We start from the raw sequence: 25,103 nt of genomic DNA, 5'->3' as shown, positions 1-25,103 counted from the left end.
GCGGGAGCCCATGTGGGAGCGGGACGCTGAAGTTCAAGCTCAAGCTGTGAAGGAAGCCTGGCAAGGACTTCAACCCACATTTCCTGTATCCAGGGTGGGTGTCCCTTGCCCGTGCCTATTTCATCCTGGGCATAAGAACCTCCTTGGCAGTGACCAATAATGTGGGGAAATTATCACTTTCCTGGGAAAAAGAAGGGGGGGGGGGGGGGGGGGGGGGAAGAATACCTACATATCCATATCAAAGTTGATGAATCAGCACTTCCCTAGCAGGAAAACCTCCCGTCGGAGCGGCCCCGCCAGCTCTCCCCCGGGCAGCCCCGGAACGCGGCGCCGACAGCAGGAGCAGCGCCTGGTGCCCACCGGGCCGGGGCCGCTCCCGCGGCCTCAGCGGTGCGGGGCTGCCCGGGATCAGCAGTGCGGGGCTGCCCGGGCCCCGGCCACTGTGCGGGGCAGCGCGGGGGGGTCGGGCGGCCGCACCGCTAACCGCAGAGCCGCCGCGCTGCTCGCCAAGGGCCTCGGCTCCGGTCCCGGGGGGGAGCTCGGGTTTTTCCTTCCCCACCCGGGATTCGGTCTCGCCTCCAGCCGGCCGCCAGGCCCGGCGATGCTGCGCGCCGTCTCCGCGACCCGGGGCGCACCTGGGATCTCCGTGGGGGACACGGGGAGCCCGAGCGCGGGAGGGCTGCGGCACCGCTGGGCCGGGCCGCTCCGCGGAGCTGCCCCACGGTTCGGTGGCCCAGCGGGGCGAGGAGCCCAGGCGGGACCGCCGCTTGCCCGGCCCCACGCACCCCTGCTCCCAGGTGACCAGCAACGCAACGCTGGGACGCGCTCACCGCCACGGCGCTGCGGCCGGCTCCTCGCTTGCAAGCGAAGTAAGACACGACGAAGGAAAGCGAACCTGCGCTGACCCGATCCCGGCACACGCAGCCTTACGGGATGCAGGCGCCGGAGGGCAACTCCATCCCACTCTCCAGAGAGACTCACGCCGGGTACCCGCGCGGCCACCCCCGCAGGCAGCCCCGACCCGCCGCCCCGCCGTCCTGCCCGGGGCCCGGGGCGGCAGCGGGACCTGGATTTGTATGATGGGAACGGGCACCTTCCCCGCTTCACTGCGAGAGGCTGACACGTGGAGGAAAGAAACCTGCCCTGCAGACGAGACATGCTTGCTTTCCGTGATGCACCGGTTCGGGCATCTCCCAGAGCGGCTGTCCCTCGTGCCCGGCAGAGGCTCGCCTCCACGCCGGCACCCCCGCCTCGCCCGGAGGAGGGGAGGCACCACGGCTCCGCATCGGCGGCACCCCCGCGGCGCCGCTCCCGGGGCATGCCGCCGGCGGTCCGGAGCCGAACGACCGCTCGGGATGCGGCGTTTAGCGACCCTCCGAAAGCGGGCGGATCGCTTCCCCGGCTCTGCGCAGGGGAGAGGGGCAGAGGGGAGGCAGGTGCCCGCCGGCTCCAGCCGACAAGCGGCGTGCGGCGAGGGGCGCGGGGGGCGCCGCCGCGGAGGCTCATCGCCGGGGGCACGTCGCGGAGCGGGGCCGGAGGGCGCCGCGGGTCCCGGCAGACCCTTACCTGCCAGCAGGAGGGCGGCTCCCAGCAGCACGGTCCCTGAGAGCAGCTGGCGGGGCATGGTCCTGCCCGCGGGAGCGCAGGGCTCTTCCCCTGCCGACGGCAGCGAGGCAGAGGCAGAGGCGCCGGCTGGGCTCCGACGGGCTCCCCTCGGTCCCGGGCTCCTGCCGCGGTGGCGGAGATAACGGCGCAGCGCGGCGCGGGATCCGCATCCAGCAGCCCCGAGCCCTCCCCGCCCGCCCCGGCCCGCGGAAAGGGAGTGTCCGCTGCGGGCCGCCCTGCCAGCTTCACCTCCCGCGGGCATCAATTACCGGCCAGCCCCGGCCCCGCTGATTTATAACTTCTCCACCCCTCACCGCGCACCCCTCCGCCCCCCCTGCCCACATCCTCCGCCGGGAGCACGCCCTCCCCGGGACGCGTCCCCCGCCCGCCGGCGGGCACGGCGTTGCTCCCCCGCGGGTCTGCCGGCCGCCCCCCGCCCCCGCGGAGCCCGGCCGCGCCCCCCGCCGGAGCCCGGCGCTGCGGAGTTTCCAGCCGCCGGGGGCGGGGGGCGGGGAGCGGGGAGCGGGGCTCGCCGCCCGCACCGCCGCCCGGCTCCCCCGGGAAGGCGCGCACCGTGCCTGCGTTCCCCGGACCAAAGGCCGAGCGCTGGCGGCCCCCGTCCCGCAGAGCCGCTCTCCGGCTCCGCAAGGAGACGCCGGCAGCGCCGCGTCTCGTCCCCAGCTCCGGGGCTGGCTCTGCCCGGTGCCCCACAGCGTTTCCCCCGCTGCTGGGCACGATGCTCGGAGCGCCCCGAAGCGCTGCCCGTGCCCTGGGGGCCTCTCGCCCCCCTTTCCCCGGGGAGGGGGAGCGGCGGGGCAGCCTGCCCTGCGCGGGGCCTGACCCGCACCAGCCCGGGTCCCCGGCCGGCGGCACTGCGTGCTCAGAGCAGCGGAGCCAGGCAGGGGCAGCACTGGTTAAGGATGCTGCGGGAGTCCGCCCTTCACTGACCCTGCGACATCCAGCACTATCCTACAAACATATTTCCCTTCCCTATGCACTCAGCTCGTGTTTTCCATACGTGCTTTATTTTGTGAAAAACCGTGAGAGAGCCCGTGACAGCAGAACACAAGTTCGGTGTTTTGCTTTTCCCCTGTGGGGCCAGGGAAAGGCTATTGGATGACTCAGGTCTTTAGTTTGACCCAGTATGGTGCTTCCTATGCTTTTGTGCTAGAAGTAAGTTGCAAGACTGTCTGCATGGGGCAGGTAAATGTGATCGCCCACATTTTACAAAGAAGGAAATGGAGGCACATAAAGAGGTTAGGTGGCTAGTCCAAGGTCATAGGAAGCTGGTGACAAGAGCCAGAAATAGACCTCACATCTCCTGTGTCCCACCAGACCGTCCTGTGCAAGAAAAAAGATGACAAGTTGGTCTTGTTTTTAACTTGAGAAGTGTTTAACTTTCAAGTTTAAAGTCTGTGAGAATATTTCCTGCACGGTTCTGTCCGACTCCATAAGTGACACCGTAAACTAAGAATTTAAGTCTGCATTTTCCAATCTTCCTGCCCCCAGCTGAGACCTTGAAAATAAAATAGTTATGGATACCTCCCCCCTAATCTGCCCACACCATAGGGGGAAGAACCCCAAGGTTTCTTTCCCGAAGAGGATGACTCATAAGAAATCACCTCCTCCAGCGGAGAGGACAGCAGCTGGGAAAACAGTCGGCCAGGGAGGACAGACCAACAAGAACTAGGACACTGGGCATCCTGACAGCTTAGACCCCCTAGGAGCAAGGGCTCCCTGTGGAAGAAGCTCAGGGAACTGGATGTTCCTGCCTTTGACCTACCCAGTGGTGAGTACGTGCTGAGTCTGAGATGATGCAGGCCCCCATCACAAGCTCAGCAGCCATGCCACACCAGTTCCTCCCTGCCCTCTTCACACCTCCTACATCACAGCTGCATTCTGTCATGGCCCTCCAAAGACCACAGCACTCTGGCAAGGCATACCTCCTTCCTTCTCCAATGGATGTCATCAGCTTCTGATCCACCCAACAAGCTGAGGACCAGGGAGGGCAAACCTTCAGGTTTGCCCCAAAACCTTCATCATTCTTCATATGCTAAAGCCAGGGAAAGAAGAGATACAAGGCCTGCATGAAGACTGAAAAGACCCCGGTAGTGAGATATCGGGAAGAAAAGAGGCAGCAGATGAGCAGATGTTCCTGTAAAGCAGAATGAAAAAGATACAGTGCGAAGCCTGTGCCTGGAACTGGATGAAAGGCATCTAGAAACACATAGGCTGAACCATCTGGACAGATGAACAGTGTGCGAGTGAAGGGGAGGGCTGCACGGAACCTATTGAGCTTAATTTTGGTGTACTAGCCTCTAACTGGCAACACCTACCAGGGTGAGAACTTATTGTGAAGAGTAGTTTAGGTACTATGGCCAAACAAACACTAAAGAGCTGCTCATAGACCTGTCCCAGGCAAATGTCCATCCCAAAGGCAATATGATCTCTTCATACCTTAGGCCTTGGTCCAATGCTAAGTAGTGGTTGGCATATGTGAGGATAATTTTTATCCTTGGAATAAAGGATATGTAACTGTTGTTACGTTCCCTTCAGCTCTGAAATGTGGGAAATTTCCTTTTTTGTTTTTTAAAAAGGCTGTTACTAAATGCTAGAAAGGAGATCAACCAAATTTAGCAGCTGAGAGTAAGCCCTCTTTAAAACGTATCAGGCAAACATCCTTGCTGCAAGGCTGATGTGCTGCTGATGATAGTGCAAATCTCCAGCACTACAGAAATTGCAAAAGAGAGAGGAGAAACAGCCCTCACAGTAGACAACATCTGGTTTTAGTGTTCACTTGCAGCCCAGCAGTACCTTGTATTATTGAATTTTACCCTGCTCTGGAGGAAGATGGCTTCTACCAAGCCTTTTGCTTGAACAACCCATATATCTGACACTAAGATCATCAAGTTGCCAGGCAGCAAAAGCACCAGCTCTCCAATGTGCATCCCTTACCCCTCCCTGGCCAACAAGACTCATTGGAACAACAAAGAAAATGAGCAACTGGAAATTTGATTGAAAAAACCACTAATCAGGGCATTCAGCCCCTGGGCCCGCCTTGAGCAGCAGACTACCATGCTGCAAAGAAACACAGACACCACCCTGAGCACATAGGACCTTTCATTGCTGAATTCTTAACCAGGACATTGCCTCTTGACTGCTCTCTGCCAGTCAGTCTTTATGACTCTTGCATGTCCGGCTTCAAGAGTCAGGTGGGGTGGAGACTCCTCTCAACACGGATATGACTTAGTCAAGGCACTGGGGCACATCCTGAGGTTGTGGATGCTACTCCCTGTTGGAATTAGGACACTTGGAACATCCTGACTTAAGGCTTTAGCCAAGTCTCCTAGGAGGAATCACTTGGACAGTTCCCATGGACCTGGCAAAAATAAAGGGCCTGGAAAATCCCACTCACGCCAGCAGCTGATACCCTCCCAACCTGATCTGACTCTTTCCAGCCATGGAAGCAATTTTTTATTTGCACCGATGCTCAAAAGAGCTCCTTGTGGCACTGATCCTAATGTTCAGAGCATTACACCAAAGGCTACCACCAGCACCTGCACAGAGGGTGCCTGCCCGTAGAAGAAGACTGCATGGGCCAGAGTTACAGCTGAACAACCTCATGATACCTGTTGATACCTGTACTCACAGCAGAGAGGTAGACACCTCACAGGAACAGACTAGTCTGCCTTTGAGAGGATCCCAGGCTCAACTGTTGGGAGAGAAGGAAAAATGTCCAAAGCAGAGCAGATTGGATCTCCCTCTGCAGGTCTTCTGCGGAATCTGCATCTGCCAACTGTCTTCTTTGAAGAGGACTGGGTGCTCCCAGGACCCAAAATTTAAGCCAAGCGGTATTTCAGTTAGTCACCTGCAAACATTACAATTTTTTTCAGAGCCAGTGGGAAAGGGTCCAGTGCTCCTTGTCCCCCAGTGGGAGCCTTCTCGGTTCCCACAGTCCCTTGTCCCTTGTCAGTTGCACTGGCACAACCATTTCTGGGGCAAACAAATGCTTATGGGACTTTGTGTAAAACAGTTTGGTGAAATAATCCATGATGCAACTTGCCTGCTTTTTATGGAGGGCCACTTATAACCTGGGTTGTTTCACTGATACAGCTCAAAGCACACTCACACAATGGGAGACCCAGCGAACAGAGACAACTGGAAGAATATTGGAGCTTTTTACACTCATCTAGCTATTGGGGAGACTGTAACCTGGAGCAAGATTCTAGGTGAGAGGGACTGGGTCTACTCTACCCAAGACCTTCCTCTGACTCTCTTTTCCACTCTGTTTTCAATGAGGTGTTTTTGGTCACCATTATTTTGACATCCTCTGGTCCCATCTCCCTATGTCAGGAACAGAGTTTAAGCAGCACACTATCAAGTGAATCCTGTTTAGCACCATCATTGTAACTTCAGCTGCTGCTGTTATTTGAATTTGCCCACCACATTGAAAGCTGCATGTAAACCAAAGTAAAGTTCCTTAGTTTACTCCAGGACTGTGAGAAGAAAAAGCTGAGACTTCTTTAGTACAGTGTTTACTGGGACAGCTACTTACACGTGCCCATCAGGCACATGCATAGGTAAATGTACACAGAGACATAAACTGCAGCTGTGCTTGTGCTTTCCCTCAGCAAGACTGAGCTTTACCTTATGTTGTATGGGCTCTTGGCTCTGTACCCAGTCAGTGTGTGTGGCAACACCAGCCCAAAGCTGCAACAAAGAAGTAGTCCTTGCAGGACAGCCTCACAGCACTGCTGCCTGTCCTCCACAGAAGGGTATGACAGCTCAGAGAAGGGATTGTGTGATGACTTCATCCAATTTCCCACTTACATCAAAGTTAGGTCCACTTCTGAGGGCAGGCAAAGCAGGCAGCTGTCTAATCATAGCAAGAAAGTAGAGGTAACGGGAACACGTGATTTGCTACTGCTCATTTTTTATTGTAATTATTCACCTGGCACCAGCAATTAATCAAATTACCAGTATTTTATTGGGTGGTTAGGAAGCTAATGGTAAGAGTTCCTGCATTGTTCCGGCCTGGAGAATACCCCCCTTCCAGGAGTTTCAGTGGCTGAGTTGAGGAGCTTAACTGGTGGAGTACAAGGTCAGCATCTTTGCTGGCAGTAACCGTTGTGAAGAAAGCTAGAGGTGAGGGTCTGCCCCTCCTGTCCCCTGGGAGCCGCTCTTAAACTGAGGCCATACAGCTGATCCCAGCTTATGCTACACCATGGTTTACAGCAGCTATAGCAGTGCCCAGTCTTGTTCCACGACTGTGTCCTCGCTGAGTGATCACCAGGCAGTGTCTGACCCTAACCACTTTCTCTGGACCTGATCCTGACCAAGACTTGCTGTTCCACAGTCTTGCTCCTTGCTGGTGTGGCAGCTGCTCCCATCTGCCTTTTTACTGTGCTTGGCTCACTCGGGAATCAGCTAGCCCTCAGTGTTCCCTGGAACATCCAACATGGTTTTGGCTCTGCCAGCATCTCCTCTTCCTGTCAGGACCATATGGCAGAACGCCAATGGTTTCATCCCTCTTACTAAAAGCAAACCCTTACAATGCACATTTTCTTTCAAAATAATACACAACCGATTTTGATGGTACACTCAGCAATATTGCACTGAACAGGGAAAAAAAGAGTGGAGCAAGAATTTTTTGCCCCTGAAAAACACAAGTACAACAGAAGAATCTTAGTAAGCTTTTCCACTATATGCTGGACCCCACTTGCATGCGTTCACACCTGCATCAATATGGGAATGACCTACTTCCAACAGAGCTGGTTGGTGTGGTGGTAACGTAGCAGTCATCAGCTTCATCTCCCAGGCACTTGAAATGCAGTGCCCAGCTATGGCTTCTTTCCTTTATCTGGGAGGATATATATATAAAAATATATATCTATATATGTGTGTGTGTGTGCGCCTTTCCTGGAGCCATCAGTACACGCACGTACCAGGGTAACTACTTAGAAAGAGGCAAGACCACATGAAAGGATCAGTTGCATCTCCTCCCTGTGGCATCGGGCCAAGGTCACTGCATTTCAGTGGGAAAGACAACCAGAGGTCAGCAAAAGAACCACAAAACCAAACCAAAACATGTCAAAAAGGGAAAACTACCCAAGAAAATACTGGGCCATGAAAAGAAAACTAGTCTTACAATGAGGAGCTCTTTCCCGCATACCACCCCAAACACCAGCCCCTAGAGGCTTAGTGTTTCCCTCACCATAATACAAACCAGGCCTCCACACCGGGAGCCCGCACAGCTGCTGCTCGCAGAGGAGCTGGTGACTCAGAGATATGCATGAACGCCGATGTCCTGATTATTTTGGAACAAATCAGATACAAAATGTGGACAACAGCAAATGGTTACCTGACCACAGAAATGATGTTCACAGGAGTATCTTGGAAGTTGTACTGGGAAATGTGGGATATGTACAGCACCGTCAGGGTCCTGCAGCACCAGAGTAATGCATATGGTTGCACCACACATGCCCCAAATAATAGGGTTGGTGTACTCTCTGCCCCACGTGCTGGTTCACTTACATGACTGCAGGCAGAGCAATTTCAGGACTGAGGATTCAGGGCACAAGTTTGGAGCTCTGGGCCCAGGGAGGTCCAACCGGGCTAAATCAGTAGCAATGGAAGTCTGCCAGACAGGTGGAAACAAAGAGGGCCCACTGCCATGTTTGCCCAGAACCATGTCAGGCCTATCTCCAGCTCCATCTGCAAGTAGTAAGAATGAGGTTTTACAGAGTGAGACTAAGGAGAGCTGCACCGATCCAGAGGGATTAAAAGAGCTTCCTCTGAAATGCACTAGCATTCTTTTCTTTTCGTTCTCCCACCACGACTGAGATTTTCAAGACAACAGTTTTAAGGTATCTCTTTCCCACAACATGTTTCCTTGAAAATAAGTAAAAAAGTAAAGCATAAAAAAGTGTTTAAAAGAAATAAGTAAAAAAATGAAACTGACTGACAGGGATAATTAAAAGGATTGTTTCACTTCCAGTTCCATGAGATACTCGTGGTGCTGTGGGCGGTTATTACCTTAGTGATGCAACAGTGTCATTTCCACACTATGAGATGAGTATCTTTGCTTCCTTCAGTGCAGGAAAACCATAACTAGCTGATCAGCACAACATGCAGGCAGAAAAGGGTTGCTTGCTGACTTGGCAAGCCTCAGAGCTGCCGATCTGGTGCTTTGAAACCCTGTATGGGAATGCCCTCTTGTCACCAGGTCCAGCAGACAGGATAGGATCCAGCACAGGTCCAGGAGGGAGAACGATCTTGCATAAATTCATCCCATAAGCACCAGGAGCTGCTGATACGGTTTATGTGTGTCCTTACCTTGCAAAGCTTACTTTACCTTACCTTACTCAGCTCCTGAAGCTGAGGTTTAGGTTGTTGTTAGCTAAAGGGGAAAGACCAGAAATTTTTGGTTGACAGGACTTCTCTTGAGCTTCTCAGAAGCCAGGATGGGGCTGCAGTCACTGAATCCAAACCCATGTTTGCCACAAGGCAATGAGTAACATAACATCATTTGAAGAACAACTGTGGAATGTGTATTATACTTTATACACACACAGCCTTTTTGAGGTAAAACTTGCCCTGAATTCTATGCCTATACAGGACTAAGTATGTCTTTTTTAACCCTGTACCACAAGGGTTGAACATCTCCCGGGAGGGCTGGATTAGAAAGACATTTTAATGTTTATTTTAATGTTTTATTAATAAGCGTGTGCCCTTGCTGGGACAGCATTGTGCAAGGGTTAATATCATTAGAAGAAACTGGTGAAAAGTTACTTCATGGACTTTACAGGTAGCATGAGCTGTCAGAGGGCTGAGCTCTCAGTTTGTTGTGTTTTGTATTTTTTTTAACTGTCCCAAGTAGAATAAGGCCTTTTTCTTTATTCATTTTTTCCTTTTTTCCTCGTTTTTTTTCTTTTTTTTTTTTTTTTCCCTCCCCCTGCCCCCTTCCCCCCCCCCCCCCCCCCCCCCCCCCCCAGGAGGGGATAAGCAGGCTGCATTCCCCTTCAAAGAACCAGCAGAGGCTGTGCCTCGCCGTGCCACCTTTAGCCGGAGGGCGAGCGGGACAGCCCCGCGGCGGAGCTCGGAGGCGCAGCCGTGCGGGAGCCCTGAGGGGGGGCGGCCCCGGGCGGGACGGCGCAGGGCGCCCCCGGCCCCTCGCCCCGCGGCCGGCGGAGCGGGGCGCGCTCCTCCCGCGGGCAGCGGAGCCGCGCTCGGGTCTTCCCTTGCGCCGGGGAGGATGCGGAGAGGAGGCTGCCGCCGCTTCCCTTCCCGAGAGCCAGCGAGCCGAATTTCCCGGGGTGTGTACGGTCAGCAATAAAAAGAGAAACGCACGATCCAAGTTAATTTTCCACCCCCGAAAGGAAATGCTGCTTCCTGTATTATGCAAGGCTGGTGCCAACAACACTGAAACAGGAGTCTATTGTCCTTTTCACAAAGCTGTGGTGGGGAAGGACGCCTGAGAAAATAGTCCTTTTGCAACAGAGAGGAGCTTTTGATCTTGGGGGGGGGGGGGGGGGGGGGGAGCGGGGAGGAGAAAAGCGGGTGTGCGCTGGGGGCTTGGAGGGATGCACCGGGCGGAGCGGGTACCCGCCGGTCCCGGGGTGCCCCTTGCCGTGCCTCCAGCCCCGCTCGGGAGGCCAGGATGCGCCCAAGTGCCGTCGAATGTCTTTCCTCTTCCACAAAAAGCGATCACACGGCTTGAGCTCTGCTTCCGATGTGTGCGAGCCGGAACAAAGACACCAGGGATTAAAAGCCTCTTCCTGCCTCCCCCCTCCCTCCACCCCGCACCCCCCGGGTTAATGCAGATGATTTACAAAGCCGCGGTCACCGGGAAGAAGCCCACGTCTTCTCCGTCGGCGCTGGGGCCGCCCCGGCTCCCCCGCCGCCGGTTCGGGCCTCCGGGACACGGCTACACGGCGGTACCGGCCCCCCAGGTGGGAGCCGGGCGGTGGCTCGCCTGCCTCCCGTTACCGGCGCCCGCCCGGCAGCTCGGCACTAGCCCGGGGTCCTCTCGGGGGGGGTGTCCCTGTCCGCACCGGCTGGGCACAGGGCACAGGGCAGCCGGTGCTGGGGCACAGGGCACAGGGCAGCCGGTGCTGGGGCCAGCTGTGGGTACCGGCAGTTTCTTAGCGGGAAAAGATGAGTAACATCTGAAGAGCCGCGGTGTTTCCAAAAGCAGTTTAAGAGACGTGCTTTCCTGCCAGAGGCTTTGGAAAGATCATGGTTTTCTTTCCCTTAAATAAGTGATAAAGGCTGAAAACACTTCGTTCCTACTCTAGAAGGATCATGCCAACCCAAAAGAGAATATTTGGATCCTGGATGTATGGGTTCATTCAAAGTTGTTGACACTGTCCCTTGTTAAATAATTCTTAAATAGTTAATCTTCCCTTAGAAGAGGTTTCAGAAGAACAATTCTTATTCTTAAAATAGTTCTTATGAACTTACTTATTAGTTCTTATTAAAGGCAAGTTCCTGCCTTTCTTAATGGGATACAAAACCCATTTCCAAGGGAAGTCTATGTCCAGCAAAAGCAGCAGGGTCAGGCTCTTGCTTTGACTGTTTTCTGGCAGCTGTCCGTCTGCAGGATGGAATCACTTTGGCCGACTAATGACCGACAGTGGCTCATTATGCAAATCATTTTCTTTAAATGTGCCTCTTGCCATCAAAAACAAAGCTTAATGTTCCTCTTCACACATGTAGATAGGCTTATTTAAAGGCATTTTAGGCAAAGAGGATATGGGGAACATTCAAGAATGAAAACGAATCTTCTGTGTGTAAAAATAAAATGGGGTTTCCCATGTCCCAGAGCAGGTTTCTTTTAAAAAATCCTGTATCTTGCCCTATTTTTGTCTGTCCTTTGCTATAAAACCAGAACAGAACAAAAATCCCAAAGTAAAACAGATCATCCGGGTTCCCAGTAGCTTGCAAGGTGTTCACTGCTGAATACAGCTGGTTGTGAAAGGTGGTGGTGAATATCACTGGTGGCCTTCCAACCCCACAGCTGTTTCCACACACCCTTGCCTCCGTCCACAGAGACACAGGTTTGGGTCTACGGTTTAACACTGGGCTCAACCTTGCGCCGTGGTCCTTACTCCCATCTAACCTCCGATACAGTAGTTTCTAATGCTGTCGGCATGCCAGCTCTTCAGGCTCTTTCCAGGCTTTTTGTGGAGGCCAGGCATACTGCAGGCAGGAAAAGCAGTGCTCTTTCTGTCTGTGGTGCTGTCTGCCCTCCCCCCAGCCTTTAGATGTGGGCAATTCGAGTTATCTCCCACCGACTCTGCCATAGGCTCCTGTTATCTGCAATAAGCCCCAGAGGCACAAATCCTTAAAGGCATTGAAGAGCCTAACTCCCATCAGAATGAGGGATGTAGCTGTCTAAATACTGCTGATAATCTACAAAGCTGCTCACGATTTGTATAACAGAGGTCACGTAAGTACCTACAGTCTGATACAGGCGAAGCCTAAGTAAAGTTTCCTTTATTATTACTGCTGCAGTTGCTACTGCTGTTATTCAACACCTCTGCTAGGGCGTATTTACAAGTCCAAGTCAGGAGTTAGGAGTCCACTGGGAGAAGGAGCACAAGGAGAAAAGGTTCTGCTTATGAGATTTCACAGCCGAAGAGTGCACTGGGAAAGAGCAAATACATCTGACACAGAAGCGGTAACAACGGGAAGAATGTCACAAGCCGCCCAAGCACAAGAGCGCCTTCAGTGCGCCAGCTGCCTTCTGCTTTCATGGGGTTTTCAGGGTTGACAACAGAAGTAAACTTGTAAGGTTACAAGTATTTTCCTCCTGCCCCTCTGCTGGCGGCTGGTCACTGGGTATCAGTGACTACTGGAACAACTGCCACCAAGTCACCACAAAACAAGTTAGTCCACCTTCCTGGGCATCTGCTGGGAATGGGTTGGAAATGGGAGGGATCCCTTCCTCGCACCTCGCCAACCTCCTCACGGCAAAATACAAAGTGCTTGTGGATTTAGAACCTTGGGAACAGCTAGTCCATCTGCTTTACTTCAGCCAGCAATGAAGTTAAGATGTCCATCATTTTGGTGAGATGGATGAGGCTTATTAAGGGAGGAAATAGGCACGGCCCTAAGGGATAGGATATACCAAACGAGCACCTAAAAATAAACTCTTTGTTTTTCCTGTTCCATGAAAGCTATTGTTGAAGTTGCCACAGAAATCTTTCATAATTGTGAAACAAAAAAACCACCCGAGAGGTAATCTCTCCTCTACCTGTAATTTCTCAGAACAGTACAAATTTCATAAAAATTTCAGTATGTTTGAAATAATTAGCGCAACCAGATGGGGGCAAATTTGTAACTGCTCATCATTAAAATGACTCAAAAAAAAAAAAGTCACTACTAGTAACAGATCTAATTCAAACACTTTAAAATATGATCCAGCTGAGAGTGTCACTTTGCTGTGTGAGGGGTAAATCGGCATAAAAGTTGTAATCCTAGAGGTTATATAAGGATGACATGATGTGTCTGATTTCACACAGCACAAGTGACAAGGCCAGAAAATGCATTTTCTTGGTCAAGTCATCAAAACCAGTCCTGCAGACAGACATGTTGTTCAATCCCTTTCACTATGTATCAGGCTCCAGTGTTAGAAATGTAGTGCTGTGACCACAGGAACTATGGAAACCTGTTTTTCTGTGTAGCTTGAGGTTTCTGTGTTTGAGAAAGTGTGAGCTCTGCTCGATGCTTTTCCCTTGGCTGAGCATTCATAAGGCATTTAAAAGCCCCGGTGAGCCCAGGGACAGGCTGGTGACTAATAAGGGATCATTTCACACGAAAGGCTTTTCCTCAGCTGGTTCTCATATGGGTACCTTCTATGCTACCCAGCACCAATTTCCATGAAAACTGTAGGAATATAATTACCTTTAAAACCTATTCCTTTATACCAGCCTTAATTAAAACTGGCCAATGGATTCCAAAGGGAGGAGAAAAGTTTTTGGTGAGGTAGGTACACACAGGTTGCTCATATGACTCTCATTTCTTGAAAAAAAAAAAATGTTAATTGCTTAGTTTTTTTGCTGTCCCAGTTCTTTCTAAACAAAACTGTAGCAGAATCCTATTCCCCTACTTTAGAGAACTTCTCCCGATTTTCAGCCTAACTGAATTCCTGCTGAGTTTACTTTTTTGTTTGTTTGTTTTATGCTGACTTTGTATCTCTAGGTTAAATACCATCTATTTACAGGTAGTCATTCCTTGAGAAATACTTATGTCAGACACAGAATCACCTTTGGTTTTACTATAATTGCCTCCTTTCATAGGACAGGAATGCTCTAGTAGACATTTCCTACACCTATCCAAATTTTGAATCTTTTTTTTCAAACATACAAGGACATCATGCCTTTTCATGGCAGTTTCACACTGATGAGTCACACACGACCATTCTGAGCTAGTGAATATGCTGCCTTTTTTTTTTTTCTCTGTCATTGCCAATGTATGTTTGCCAAATTTATAACAGATATTTTCAAGGAATTTACTCAGAAGTCATTGAATCATTTTGCATCCTGGTCTCATGAAGTGGTGAGCATAGCTTGATTCACAGATTTTGGTAGGTTATTTTAAGCTTTATGTAAAAAAATACTCCATTTTGAAAGCTAGTTTTATTGGCGATTGTCTGCTCTCTCATACATATGACAGCAATTCGTAATGTGAGACTTGCAGCTACAGGGAATGACAACTAGTTCTGGCTCACCTTGCCAAGGAAGGAGATGAGTGCTGCCTCCAGAAAAGAAGAACAGAATATTGCAAGATAAACCAAAACAAAATACACTGCTATTCTAGGAGACAAACTTCTCAAATTGTAGCTGAAAGAGTTGTCAAGCACGAAAACTGCAAACTGTTTCAGAAGACAGCTGCACAACCGAAACAAAAAGCAAGGTGCTTGCAAAAATCCAGCCTATTTAAAAACAAGTAAGTGGATCTGAAAGTGAATGCTTGGGTTTGTGCTTCACAGGAAATGTACCTGTTTGCATTTCTGTGTCTCCTCCCAGGTAAGGATCCTGAAGCTTTTTCAAAAAATCAACAAACATTTGGAATGCTTTGGAAATGAGAAACATCCTCCTTTCTGAACCAGCCTACTTCTCAGGGACTGCAGGCTCCTGAGGGCATGAAAAGGAGCATTCCTTGAAGACCTGTGACGTGAAATATTTCTCCCTTGAGCCCCAATGAAGAGAGGAATCTTTTAGTCAGATACTTCGTGTTCCTTCAGCAACCTCACCATTTTGGCCCTCACACAAGTCTCAGGTTGGTTGCCAGACATAGGTGTCTAACCTCACCTCTAATAACCTGGGGCATGTGAGTTGTCCAGCCAAGCATGGCATGAGTCCAGCACATCCAAGACCTCTAAGGAGCAATGGCTGGAGTCCAGGAGGGATTTCCTGGGGCCTCTACACGACTGGATGCCAATGTTTGGACAACTGAATTGTCCCTCAGGCTTCCTTCTTAATATGTCTCAGAAACTTCCATCTTCTTTTCTAGCAAAGACACTGCTGAATTCTTTTGAAATGTGTTGCAATTCAATACCACTTAATACCTGGTATTTTCTAAGGAATTTACTTTCAAAGGCATTTAGGCCTAGATTTAGAGTAAGTCCTGGTAATTGATGTTTTCTACTGTCTGCACACCTTTGAAAGCCCAGAGTGAGCCAATAGGAAACACAAGCCACAGGGACTAAAGTGGGCATACAACCACAGCCACACCAGTGGATGCAGACAGACCTCAGCTCATACTGGCAGTGTCATTAACCTCTGAACTGGAAATATTGAGAAGCTGAATGAGCTGAGCTGACTGAACAGAGCCAGCCTGGATCTGGAAGCAGTACAGACGTGTTTGGTTGAAGCTATTTCTAAGCTAAGACACCCTACCGCAAACCACTCCGTGGACTTGGCCTGGTCTCCTGGTCTCCAGGCTCTTTTGTTTTGTGGAGACATAACTTTTGATTTTTTTCCTGTATTTTTTTCATAAGCAAAAGTGGAACAGCAGTTCAGTTGGAAGGCCTTTAGGTTGCCTATTTCAGCAGCCAAGTCTTGTTGAAGATGGTGAATGCAGTTGCTTCATTGTCAACTAGAAACATACTTCCTGGAAGGCATGAAAACTGACATTCTTCCTGAATCTTTTTCCTTCATGACAGAATGAGTTCAAAAGGTCTGGTATTGGTTCTTCTATCTTTTTTTCATTGCTGAAAACCTTCTTGTCTCAGTTTATTATGCTGTGTCGCCCCACAATCAAGATCTAGCACTGCCCATTCTGTGCCCATCTATGCTTTTCCTCTCAGTGAAGTCAGCAACAATTCAAACCAGAAGTAACTGATACCGATTTCTACTCTTGCTGAAATCTAAATTGGATGCAACTGCTGCTTCCTTATCTAAAGTCTAACATAAACTCTTCATTAAGTTTCTTGTTACAATGGTATATAACACCTAAGATACTCTCAAATATATTGGGATGGTGGCTGCCTAAAGGCTGTCTTTGCGCCTATAAAGTAAATGAAGAACATCTTCTGTTTTCTTTTTTTCCATTTAACACTCTGTTTCAGGGTTTGTAGATCTTTTGTTAATGCAAAGAATACCCGGCCTTTTAGATGAAGAGAAAATCTGAAGACAGTTGCTAGTAGGGTTGTTACAGAGCTTTTCATTGAATTCAGTGAAAAGCTGGCTAAACTGCTTTTATGTTTATTTTCCCCTGATTCATTTGGCTTGCCTGCTTCAATGCAGAATGTCTGTATGTTCTTCTGGCTGAGATATGGAAATTAAAAATATTCTGTGGTTTACTGTTTCCAGGATCAAAATCAACCCACAGGCAGTAGCTTAAGGAATTACGTTTGAAGAACTGATCTTCCTTTTTGAAATTCAGTCTGTGCTTCCCTATTTGTCAGCAGTTGTTTCCTTTATTCTGCTTTTGATAATATTGTAGAAGACTTGTTCGCCTCTGAACAGAGTATAGCACACTCTCAGATGCCACAGTCGCTTTGGTCACCTTTCTTTGTCATTGTGTTTACAACTTCCTTTTATTTCAGAGAACAGAGACTTAATGATATTTCCTCATCGTGACCATCGGGACCTTTAAGTGTTTCCCCATAAGTTAATCCCCACCTGCACCTTTCTAGTTTTTGTTTGGTTTTGTGGGTTTTTTTGGCATCTTTCACTTCTATTGTGCTGGGAAATGTGACAGTGTCTAGTACAGTGTTTCATTTTCAGTTGGCACCCTGTAAAAGTGTTTTGCCTATAGTCTCTCTCCATTGGTTTGTTTTTAAACATTTCCAAGGATTCATCTTGTTTGGTGTGAATTTACAAGTCAGAAGGCTGATGATCCGAAAGACCATTCCACTTTTCACTCCTTCACAAGTGACCACAGCTTCTTTGGTGACACTTCCCATATATTTCTTCTTCTCTTTTCTTGTTAGTGCTTTGGGTTTTATTTATTAGAGATTTCTAATGCTTCTTTATCTAGAAGGGGTATTGCTTCCTTTAATTTGTTCTCATTCTTTCACACTCTTCTCATTTATATAGACTTAAGTTATACTTGCTGGGAAAGCAAGGATGGTTATTGAAGGTTCAAAGGTATTAGTGTCAGCTGAAAGGGACCTGACATGTTCCCATCTTTTTTTGAATGACATAGAAGAACAATAAAATTAAATTACTTGTCCCTACAATTAAAAAAAAATCTGTCACAGAACAGAAAATAAAGCCCATGCCATCTGGCTAAAGTATCATAACCACACATTTATCTTTTCTTCAATCTCTCTTTCTAGTTGCTGCAATTACAGAAGAAAAATGTCCAGGTCATAAATCACTCCACCCTTTTAAATGTTACTGTTTTAAATATTTAAGCCTTTCAAAATGTTTTTAATAGCTTTATAGAGTAGTTCCTCAAAGCTATGCCACAGTTACTGCTCCAGAACATAGCAATACATCATTTTATGCTTTTCTACTAGGTGTTTCCAGTTATTCATTAAAAAAGAAAACATGAAGTAGACTGACAGACAGCAGTGGCCCTGGGCACAAAGACATGAAATCAATAGTGAAATGATTGCTATAGAAATGGCAGTAGTCTTTAACTAATCACAGGGAAAGAAAGATAAGACTAGCACCAGAATCAAAGAAGAGAGAAACGCATGTTGTAGAAACAGCAAAGATTTTGAAAATAGTCCCACAAAAATAAACTGATTTGATGATTTGATGGTCAACAGCAGACAGATGAATCAAGCCTTTTTAATTTTTTCTAAGAAGTAATATGGAAAACACACCTGAAAATCTTTCTCCGCTGCTCAGACAACTGGAATTTGCTAGAGACAACTAAGCAAGAAGTTGTATCTTCCTATACCAAATTCTAGAATTTCCTTTAGCCCACAGCAGTTAGTAACAGACCTCGGAGCACTGTGAGCAGAACATATTGCCATTAAAGGACAAGAGAAGACTTAGAAAAATTATCAAAATGTATACAAACATGGTTTATTTAAATATGTGCTTACCTGCAATAGTTTATCTTACTTTTTTTTTTTTTTTTTTTTTTTTTTTTTTTTAAGAAAGAGGCCAAGAAAACAAGAAAAAAAGGTATTTATCTCTTTCCAGCCAAGAAAGACTGGAGAAACCCACAGACCCATGTTGCTGTTGAATCACTTTCCCTAACCTAGCCTGACTTTCTTATTCAATGTTTTGAATAAGAGATAAGTTTTTATTCAGCTGGCTGGAATTAAAGCCATTCTTGAAAGACAAAGCAGAATTCCTGCAACTTCTAACAGAAACAAGTTATGGCAAACCCAGATTTCAGTAAATACAGAAATTGTTAACAAAATTATGAACTCACTCACCCTTCCTGTTCTGCTGGCAGCATATCTCAACTGAAGGGCACATATTATATGCTCTTGTCACCCAACTGACTGATGTTTGCATTAGTTTGTTAGGTTTTTTTGCTTTATCTGGCTTATCTCACCACCCTCTATTGCAGTGAATCAAAGGTTAAGTAAAGTAATGGATCACTGGTGGATTTTCCTCTGGGTCCATGGACTTCAGTGGAGGACAGCTGCGAGTATCTCCACAGAGCATGAGAAGTGGTCATACGGAGAAGAACAGTCATTACACAACAGACTTGTGTGTCTTGGCAGGATCTTGGCAATGACCAAGCTGTTCTACAGCAAATGCTAATTCAGGAAAGAAAAAAGTGCACTAAAACTTGCTGTCAAATACAAGTAATATTAGAGCAATGGAACTGAAAACACCTTCTCAGGGAGATCAATGTAGTTAGTAAGCTTCATATGCTTACAAAGTAAAGATGAGAGGAAGCAGGCTGAATTCAAATCAGCATGGGATGTCTCCTGCACAAGAGAGAGAAAACATCACTAATGTAGTGATAATGGTCAGTATCATGATCATACTTTGGCCATGAGAAAAGTGAGATCCCAGATCCAAACCTCAGTCCGGACGCTATGAGAGCATGGAGGGAAGTGTCAATGTGCTGAGGGAATGGATGCGTCCATCACAGCCAGAATTTCCCCCAGAGAAATAGTTGTGTTGGACACTCCTAATTATAAGTGCCCAACTAGAAGGATATTAAATGGATCTGATTTCCAGAAAGCAGCAGGGTCTGAAATTCAAGAGTTTTGGAGACTATCGTGTAAGCTGCCCACAAAATTAGGCAACAAAATCATCTCTGATGATCTGTAAATGTAGTAGTTACTTCATCACTTCTTGAGGAGCAGTGGCAGGGAAGCCAGAGATGACAGTAATGTCAGGAGATAATACTGCAATAGTGGGGAAGACTCTAAACCACAGAGACACTGGTGACAGCAGGGAAACTGTTAACCTAATGAGGAAGAAACTTGAGGAGAAATGTAAAAACTCCTCCATCCCAGCCCACGCAGTAACTGCAGAATTACCCTTCCCATCTCTGCTACTAAAAAGAAGTAATTTCTTGGTCTTAGACTTTCAGACCATTAACAAAATAAATCAAACCAGAATAACATAACAATGAAAACGGAGTGCACAAGATTATCAGAGGACTTTAGAGGCTTTTGTTTCCCCAGCTGTCAGGTACACTGCACACCTCACTGCACTCAACCACTGACCCCGCAGTCTCCAGCCCTGTCCAGTGTCCATATGAGATATGCTCCAGCCCACTGACTGCAGAAGCTCCTTGCACCAAGCGCCGTCTGCAGCTGTCTCTCATCTTCTTTTCTGTAACATGGCTGCAAAAGCACGAAGGCTCTCTAACCCTCCTGAAACTCTTTTTTCATTTTTATTTTTTTTCTCCTGTACTGCAGATCTAAAGGGAGAGCAGAAACATTTCCATTAGATGCAAAAAGTACATTTTCAAGAGGAAATTGGCAAAAATGTTCTTGAGTTGCAGTATCTCCTACTAACCATTTATTTATGATTTCACTCCCTATTCCCCTTTGCTCTAGATAATGTAATTTAATGTTCAAGGTCTACCTGCCTATGACAATTTTGCCTTTCTGAATGCTCTGTGACAGATATATAAAATTGCGTGGCATCCCCGTGAACACTTTGGAAAACTTCTAGCAAGTCTCTCTTTGCATTCCTCTTCCCATTGAAACCCATCCATCCAAAACCTTCCAGAGCAGCAGTGCAATAGGTAGGTAGCAATATACCATTAGCTGGAACACAAATTTACTGTTGAAATGTGAGGGTTTTTTTTAATAGAAAGTAAAGTCTACTTTGTAGCCTGACTGAGGGATTAATTACTTTTTCTGCTTGTGCACCCTGCAGGTCTCGTGACAAAGACTTTTAAGAGTGACACAGGTTAAAAAGTTCGTGTTGAGGTTCTTGTCTTAGAATGAAAACGCATTTCCTTAATTCTAAAGGTGCTAAGAATTGACATTGTTAAGTGAAGTTAATGGAAGGTACAAATGCTCTACCTCCTTTGAAATAACAGTTGTCTGGTTTTAGATATCTATGGTTGAAACAATTTTAAACTATATCTTGCAGGGTCAGAACGCAAAGGTGGTAAGCCAAAAGGAAGTGGCAGCTGAAGTAAGAGGTAGGATATAGCCTCAGAATAAAAGGGATCAGCACAGCATATTTTTAGATGCTTGGGAATGGGGCCCAAAAAGAATAAAACTGTGCAATCAAGGACACTGCTTCCCCTTCCAATCACACATACACTCTCTATATTGTATCTAATCACTCGCAGTTATGGAGTCATTTCCTTAGGAGTTCTAAGGGAATCACGTTTGGATTCCAAAATGCAATTAATTTGATACTATAGAAACTTGCATGGGAAGTCCTTGACCAAAATATTCAGCACTACACGTACGGTACCATTCTTCCAGTCCCTTCACAGTTTTCCACCTGGTATGTTTTTCAAAGATGCACGTTAACTTAGAAAATCAAGAGAATAGACATTAAATTGGCCCTAAATCGATAATGAATCCTTGCATGACTTCACCGTCATGTTAAGAAATATTTTCAAGATAAATAAAAGGAACCTTGACTAATTTTATTGTTTCTGAGAAGAGGCCTGAACAAGGAAGAGTGGGTGGCTGAATAAGATCCCACAAAACATTCAGCATTTATGACATGCATTGACAAGTGAAGTGAAAACTCAGTGTGTTATCACTGAGTCATACACTGAGAAGCATAGTTGACACAGAACATAGAAAATATTGAAAGAAAATTGTAGGACGCCAAGCAAGCCCTTACAGAAGCAGCAGAATGTAAAAGGCTTTAAAATCATTACACATATAGAGCAAAATCAGGTAACATCCACACAATCTGGCACTCATGCTGTCATCAGGACCGATGGAACCAAAAAAGAGGAAAGCCATTTAAAAGCCACCGCATGTCGACTGAAGCTTAACAACCAGATATCTTTGTACTTATAAAGTGTATATATATAAAATCTATATAATATATATGATATATAATAAAGTATTAACATCTGAAACTCCACCATGTTTGAGAAATCAGTATAGTTTTGAATGGCTGCCCTCTGAATGATGAATAATGCCAACTAGACATATGTTACAACAATACAGGCACTGTAGTAATACATATATATATAAGGAGACATGATGTTATTTCACTTTTAAAAGTCACTATGCCCTAGGGCACAATTAACAGGCAATAAATTCCTACATGCTACTGAAGTTTAGAGATTAGAGTTTGCCAGTCAAGGCATGGAAACACATTTACACCTAATAAAATAAGGCTAATTAGCTGTTTAAATAATAGGAAATGTCAGTCAGGGGCCACAAAAGGCTATGAACAATAACTAAACCCACCACCAAAGAATCAACACTTTGGTGTTTAAAGAAAAGTGAAATATTAAGCATCTACAAGAGCCTTAAAGGTTTACGTAGTCATCCAAAATAGAAGGAACTTAAATGACGAAAACAATAGTGGTAGAAGCTTACTAGAGTATAGTAGGGCATGTGTCACTGCAGCCAGTGCACTTCTTCACAGGCCAATTGAGGAAAATCTTGCACATACTGAGCAGGAATTCTGTGAGAGTTTGGAGCATAGTACAGCTTATTAGGTCATGTTTTAGCCCCGTCCAATTGTAGGATTGCAGGTGATATCAAAAGGTACGTCTGAACCACAGGGCAGATGTTCTTGTCAGCATGCCCTGCACTTCCCACCCCCCCAGCTATCTATATCTGTTGGAAGATGTGCATCTCCCCACCACCCACAGCCCAGCCTGTCCTTTCTAGGGAATCGAGGGCACAGCAGGAAGATTAGATGGCTATGAAGACTTGCTTTCACATAAAGTCAGGATGTAGCTATACATAATCCCAGACCCCAAAACTGGAAGAGCCCAAGCCCTTCATTGAAATATACTGATACCAAAATATGCTTTGGATTTAGGACTATATATGGTCACTTGAAAGTTAGGTAATGCAAGGAAGGAGGTGGACAACAGCACTGGTGTGATATTCTACCTGAATGGATAAGTGACTTCTCTACTTGTGACCTGAGCCATTGCTTCTTCCTGAGAAGACAAGGATGGGGGCAGAAGCAGGTCTTCTATACATTGATACAGGCCAGGTAGCTCTGTTTCATAGCGATCAAAGATCAAAAACTGTATCCCAGCTACTGCTAATGTTGGAATTTGTCCACCCAGACGTCCGATTAGTTTTTTTTAAAATACTGTAAATACTTTTGTGTTAGTTTTAACAGCTTCTAGTGTTCTCTGTTTTCTCCTTTTTTTTCTCCAGCTTTGAATTTCAGAGAGGTTGGAGCAATCATTACCCAGCACCTATCTAAAGAGACTAATAGCATCATTTCTGATTTGATTTCATGGTTTGGTCTTCTACTCAGCACTTACAATCTCACAGAGTTAAGCTGTATCACTCAAAATTGAAACTCCATCATGAGGACATACTTTTTTGCTGGTGTGAACCCCCAAACGTAAAATTGGTACAACAGAAGTTGATTTTTGCCTGGAATACTTGACTTTGCCAAAATTCCACCAAGTACAAGCCTCACCCAAAGCATTCAGCACCTTTCCTGAATGCTAATGAGAACAATTTGTTACTCAGCTGAGACACTTGGAAAACATACATTAAAATAATACATTGCATTAAACAGTGACAAACTAAAGAATAAATCACCAAATATAGTTCTGAAATAAGAAAGGTTTTGGAACAGAAGTTCAAGGGCAGTTAGTGTTTGCTGAATTTGTGGGTTTTTCCCATTCTGGATTTCTTCTTGCCCCTGGAAGGAGTCAGCCCTCAGGCAATGAACAGAAATGATCTTGCATGGTTATGACCAAAAGCAGGACCTGCACAGTGCTTGTGATATATATGCCTGCTCTTCTATATTGGCTGCTCTGCATCAGTATCTCCGTGCAGCGCTGAATGATAACCATGCACTGCATTAATAAGAGTATAGCCAGCAGACTGAGGAAAGTGATTTTCCCCCTCTGTTCGACACTTATGAGATAAATAGGAAATACTGTGTCTAATTTGAGGACCTTCAGTACAAAGAGACAGACAAACTAGAGCAAGACCAGTATAAAGGTTTAAAGGAATGGAGTACATTACATAGGAAGTGAGAGTGAGAGAACTGGGTTCATTCAGCTTGGAGAACAGAAGCCCAAGAAAAGCTCTGATAGCTGTCCACAGCTAATTAATGAACAGTTATAGAAAACAGATTCTTCCCAGTGAGGCAAGTTGCAGCTGGGGAGCTCTTAATAGATATAAGGAAAAAACCCTCCCAATGAGGTGCTCAGGTGGGAGAAGAGGCTGCTGCAGGATTCTTATCCTTAGAGATAACAAAGGCCCTGAGCAACATGGTGTAATTTCAAAGCTGACCCTATTTTGAGTGGGGGAGTGGGTTTAGACTAGATGAGGTCCTAAGATCCCTTCCAAGCTAAATTATTACATGATTTACAAGATCATGACAGGAACACAATGCAGGGAAACACCTAAACCACATGATGAAATCCAGCTTAGTTTCAGTGGCATTTAAGCATGTTTCAATTATTCCTGAAACAGAATCAAGAAATAAATGTAGCTGCATGATGTAGAGAGATAAAGTGTCTATATATAGCTTAACAAAATCTTGAAGAGGGGAAGGATGTTCTGTCTAGCCTGCCAGATTGGAACCAAGGAGACCATTTGTCATTTCCAACATTTATTTATAGGCTCTTTTGTGATTTGGGGCAAATAACTTAATCTCACTATAAATCAGCTGCTGACTTATTAAGTAACATGATAAATCCATTCATACTTAGATATTTGTAAGTCCTTCCAAAAAATACTAAAATCAAGTTCACAAGTGGATTCCAACAGGACAAAGGAGAGGATACATCTTCTTAAGTTCTGAGCCATCTGTCTTAGTGTAAGACTAACTGTGCCATAAGAGCATCCCTGACAGCAAAGCTAGGAGCTTTAGCTCCAGGGCAGACATCTATCATGTGGACATCTGCATTTCATTATAAGAATCTCACCCAGGAAGCTATGATGCAAAACAGCTTCCTCATGCCAGAAGCCTTCAGATGTAGTGTTAATCAGAACAGAATAAGAAGTAGGACGGATGTTTGTTTTCTTCAGTCTCTCAATAACTGTACTTGGTGAGGTGGTTTCTTTTTTTGGCACTGTCGCTGATACTACATTGATGAAAACACATTGTGATCTCTGTATTCAAAAAACTAGATTATTACAATCATAAAGCTGCCCCAATGACTTCCAATAAATAAACTTCTGGGTGAAAAACAAATGGTTCAAATTAAACTTGTGTTGAATATTAATGTTGGTTGGAAAAAATATTTTTGGAATTATCCCAGGACAGCTACATTGACTGCTTGCACATACAAAGATCTTTGCTGATTCTTTAAACAGCACAAATCCCTTGTACTCTTCAATTTGCGCTGTGCTCTCTGAATGCCAAGTTCACCACAAAAATGACTTCTTCCATATGATGTTTAGTAGATACTATGTACTGTGTTTACAAATGGTGGTCTGTCTACCTGCGCTTTCCACGCATCCCAAAGTGATTATT

General features: G+C 46.5%; 1 protein-coding gene across 2 annotated transcripts in view; it reads right to left on the bottom strand.

Moving 5' to 3' along the window:
* The window catches only part of FLT1 (fms related receptor tyrosine kinase 1), a 117,695-nt gene extending 115,795 nt beyond the window's left edge, over nucleotides 1-1,900 (bottom strand). The window contains exon 1 of one of the 2 annotated variants that reach the window (XM_040583401.1): nucleotides 1,567-1,900. In XM_040583401.1, the coding sequence (XP_040439335.1) occupies nucleotides 1,567-1,867 (301 nt within the window). In that variant the 5' untranslated portion in view covers nucleotides 1,868-1,900. The remainder of the gene's footprint in view (nucleotides 1-1,566) is intronic. The other variant, XM_040583402.1, reaches the window with a different exon arrangement.
* Nucleotides 1,901-25,103: the final 23,203 nt, after the last annotated feature.

Source organism: Falco naumanni, chromosome 2, assembly GCF_017639655.2.
Source record: "Falco naumanni isolate bFalNau1 chromosome 2, bFalNau1.pat, whole genome shotgun sequence".
In the NCBI taxonomy this organism is placed as follows: domain Eukaryota; kingdom Metazoa; phylum Chordata; class Aves; order Falconiformes; family Falconidae; genus Falco; species Falco naumanni.
The sequence above is the reverse complement of the archived record's forward strand: the minus strand, read 5'-3'. Positions and strand labels throughout refer to the sequence as shown.